The sequence below is a fragment of the Pteropus vampyrus genome, unplaced genomic scaffold (genome assembly GCF_000151845.1).
Source record: "Pteropus vampyrus isolate Shadow unplaced genomic scaffold, Pvam_2.0 Scaffold154, whole genome shotgun sequence".
Taxonomy (NCBI): Eukaryota; Metazoa; Chordata; class Mammalia; order Chiroptera; family Pteropodidae; genus Pteropus; species Pteropus vampyrus.
Window position 1 is genome coordinate 1,380,170 of NW_011888935.1, and position 4,571 is coordinate 1,384,740.

The 4,571-nt window shown below is 38.7% G+C and overlaps 1 protein-coding gene across 1 annotated transcript in view; it reads left to right on the forward strand.

The window, feature by feature from the left end:
* The first annotated feature begins 316 nt into the window (after window positions 1-316).
* The window catches only part of TNFSF11 (TNF superfamily member 11), a 24,523-nt gene continuing 20,268 nt past the window's right edge, over window positions 317-4,571 (forward strand). Inside the window, exon 1 of the mRNA XM_011369753.1 lies at window positions 317-489. Coding sequence (XP_011368055.1) covers window positions 322-489 — 168 coding nt within the window. The 5' untranslated portion in view covers window positions 317-321. The remainder of the gene's footprint in view (window positions 490-4,571) is intronic.

Genomic DNA, 4,571 nt, shown 5'->3' on the forward strand with positions numbered 1-4,571 from the left:
AGCTTTCTCTGCCTGCCTCCACCACGTGTGACTTCCTTGCCACCCCATCCTCCATGAGGACTTCACCTAGTCAGATGATTGTGACAATTTCCCCATGAATCACATGCGTACGCTTCTGTTGCAGATGATGATCAGCTACTTATAAAAATGAATTCGAAGTCAACGTTTTCTCCAATTTGAGGATGATTGTATTAACTATTAATCATTGGAGACATAAAGACTTGCAAAAATGAGGCTTTTTGTTCTTGAGTCACACTTTATTAAATAGCAGAATGATTAATGTTAAACATTCTAATATCCTAACACTTTTTTCCCCCTCAGATGGATCCTAATAGAATATCCGAAGATGACACTCACTGCATTAACAGAATTTTCAAACTCCATGAGAACGCAGATTTGCAAGACACAAGTCTGGAGACTCAAGACACAAAATTGATACCTGATTCGTGCAAGAGAATTAAACAGGCCTTTCAAGCAGCTGTGCAAAAGGTGAGTGCACACTGACATTATAAGTCAAGGGCCCTCACCGACTCTCCTGATAATGAGATTAAAACTGGCTAAGTGCTGTGGACTCTGTTCTTTTTTCATTTTAAGAATTTGTAAAAGAGCCGGAGAGAATTTTTTAAAGGATTAGCAGAATCCTTTTGAAATTGGTGGCGATCGATTGTGGTGACCAGGGATGTTCACGTTTATGCAAATATCTTTTTCTTTTCTTTTCTTTTTCTCACACTTGGAAGGAGGACAAAGGTGGTTTGTGGTAGTGGGTCGGTTTCGCTGGGTCGAATTCCCTGCATAGAACCATTCCCATTCACAGCGTTTCCTTTGTGTTTGTTTCTGTGATGGGGGGATCCCTGATCTACGCCCTGTTGATCCGGGGCTCTGCTGAGAATAGTCGTAACTGGTCCATTGCTGTTATCTGTGGTGAGGAGGTAAGCAAGCAGAGCAGGCGACGATGAGATGGGCGGGACGGACATCCCGTGACATTATCTCATTTTCTCGGAGAGCCGGAAGGGAAGAGAAGAGATGCAGACAGAGAGAGGACCAGTGACTTCTCGTGCTGACAGTGCCAATTGGGAAACACTATAATAATCGCCTGTTTTACTTTCCTGGATAAAGTCACTTGAGAATTCGTCAGCCTTGGCATCATTATACTTACTGACTCCACCAAAAACTGGCTAGAAACCAGTGACTCCAGAGCCTGCGCACTGGCATGCACTGCATGCTTGCACGCACATCTGCGTGGACTCCTGTATCCACCCAGACATCTCAGCCTCTAGTTTGCAACTCCCTGTGCTACCTCTGATCATCTTAGAGTGAATCCCGAAGTTCTCAGATTCCTCGCGTCTAAATTCAATGTTAATTTAGTTTACTTTTTACAATGCCACACATAGTATTAGCATTTAAAAAAGAAGGAAATGTGTTGAACGCAGAGATAGGTCTGTTTTGTAGAACCTTAATAGTTGATATTTGCTCTATTTTATCAAATCTAGATACCACCAATTTTCAACGGTGATGCATTATTTTGTGCTTCACAAAGAAAAAAATGTTGGCTAAAATTTTAGACATGATTATCCTAGATTTTAGTTGCATCTTAATTTCAGAGATACTAAAATGTAAAAAAAGGACATCATAGAATCGATAAAGTACATATTGCTCTTATGTACGTAAGAGAGCATATTGCTTATAATATTACATTTTCATTATAACTATCGTGTAGGTGCTTAGTTTTATGCAGTAGATATATATATACTTTAAAACATGGGATTAAATTCGATCTTTGTTTCGTATATTATAATTTTTGAGCTATAGCAACAGCAGTTCTGCTAATCTATTCGTTTTTATTGTTTTGTTTTATGTTTCATTTTCATTTGTCTGTTTTTAATTTCATCTCCCAAATACTAAATAATCCTTCTATAAACAATTTACATGTACTGGAAGTAATTATTCCTTCAAAACTGAACTCCTAATTAAGGTAATTCTGATTAGGTAAAAGAGTGTTTTCTAATTTTCTATTTAGATCTCTTCATTGTAAGTTTATCTCCTTACAATGAAGAGAAATAAATTCTTAATTTTATTGGCTTCCTGGTCTTAAAAATTATCTTTGTGTTCATTCTGAAAGAATAAGTATGCAAGATTAGCCAAGATAATTAAAAAAAATAAATATTATTAAGAACAGATATCGTTAGCATTTGTCTAAGAAGGCAAGAATGGTTCATCTTAACAAGTCAAAGGAGAAGGACATTATCATCTCATCACTACTGAGAAGTGCTCGACAAGATTTTTCTTTTATTTCTGATGTTTAAAATCTATTAGAAAATAGAACTAGATAGATTCTTGATGTTACCCCAAATCGCTCATATTTAAAAGTTCGCTAATGATGGAAAACGGACATTTCTCTTACAGCAACACAGCGAAGATGCCCAGTGGCCCATGTTATTTGCCATTGCTTGAAATGTACTAGCTCGTGTAATTAACAAGAGAGTGAAGTAATAAAATATATGAAAATGAGGAGAAGGCAGAGTTTAAATGTGATAAGATCGTATTTGGGGGAAAATTCTAAAGAAACTGAAAGGCGACAGGCAAAATAAAATAAGTCCATTTGTAGAAATTAATAAGTGATAATCACTAGCTGCCCCCATCTCAAACAATAATTAGAAAACATAAATGAAAGTTTACATTCATAATTTTTTAAAGAGCCCTAAAAATAAACTTAACAAGAGATGTACGAAGCTTATGGAAATAAAACCGGGAAACTCTACGGAAACTTTTGAAGTTGGACTGGATGACGTAAAAACATAAGTATGCAAATCACAATCTGTGAAAGACAGCGAAGACCTCAGAGCAGAACCTATCGCATGTGTGTGACTGTATGTGTGTACATGATTTCATGTCATATAAAATTATTTTAAAGAGGTGGGCATAGTTTGCATTCTTCAAAACTGGCGCTGGGAGAATTTGTTTCCTATTTTTAGAAAGCAGTAACCTTATCTCATGTCTCAAGGGCAAACATCCCGGATGGAGAGAGTCCTCGGGGGCCAGTCACTGCTCCTTGGCAGGTCTGCTACACCTTCTGTAGCTTCAGCGAGCTTCTCTGCCCTGACCTGCCTCATCCGAACTTACCTGTTCACTGTCCTATTTCCTTTGAGCTTTCTAAGTGACTGCCTAGATGATAGACCCATTTGTACTTGAAGATGTTGATGAGCAATAATAGCAGAATTTTTACTATTTTAGGAGCCTTTTGGAGACATGGTACCTCATTCCAAAAGAATAACCTTAATTATGAGAGATTCAGTACTAGCAAGCCAGGGGAGAGAGATTTGTGGGCAGACACGAAGTCTTGTTAGAAGCACACAGTCTTAACTAAACTAATAGGTTAGAATGACTCACACAAGGAGTAGAACTTTATTTTATTAACTTCATATCTGTTTCTGTCGTGCTATAGGACTTTACGTATTATGCATGGGTAGTAATATCACACACAGGTAATCTAATTTTTAAAGAACTGTCATGATATACCGATGTGTGTTTGGAGCTAGAAGATTCCAGACAAGAAGATCTGTAGGAAGGAGACGAGATTTATCCATGCCTTATCATTAGGGTCAACCAATGTTTATTAAGTGCACATACTGTGCTAGGCACTTTGCCATAACTTCTCCTGTGCCTAATGATTTACTTCTCTTTTATTCTTGCCAAATAATGACTTGCCAAATGTGTTATCCTTTGATAAGCATTACTGGTTAACACGACATCTACATATCTTGCCAAAATAATCAGATTATTCATTTCTCTCGCCAATGCTGAAAATAGGTTGTATGTATCAGGCGTTCATAAGGAGGTTTGTATCTCAGTTTCAGTTCTCATATGGATAGTGAGTGATCCCGTGAAACAAAATTACATGTGTGACTGTAATTATTATTGAGAGATCAATCCACCCAGTGGTAACAAATGCTAGACACAAGCACAATATCACATTATATGTGTGCAAAGAGTGGTGTTTACCCAACTCGTCTTTGGTCAGACAAGTAATGCTGTTTTTCCCCGTTTTTTTTTGTTTGTGGCTGGGTTTTCTTGGCTTTTTTTCCCCTTTAGCACAGAACTCCAAAAAGCCTCTCAGTGATCCAGCCCTACCAACCACAATTTGCAAAGTCTCTCATAGCAGTCTAGGACAATAAAGAAAACACTAGTCCAAATACAGCGTCCGATTTATAAAGCCAGTCTTATTTCCAGCTCCAGTGGCCTCCGTGGCTTCTGCTAGCCTGAGCTGCAGAGCGGTGAGCTCAGGCCTGAGCGCGGGACTGCCCTACATGGCGGGGAGGGCACATGGCCCTCCGACCTCCCGGCCAGTCCTAGCGGAAAGCCATCTGCTTCTGCACTAAATATACATTCTGAGGACTTGGGGCTGTGACTCTGGCTGATTTTCGGTGGTTGATTTCACATTGGGTACCTGTCTGCGAAAAACTTCCTGAAACTTACTTTCGGAGGTATCTGAGGGAACAGTATGCAGGAGAGACGTCAATATCCTAATTACACGATCATTTTGCTCTCCAAAGTGAGATGTTCAGTATATTCAA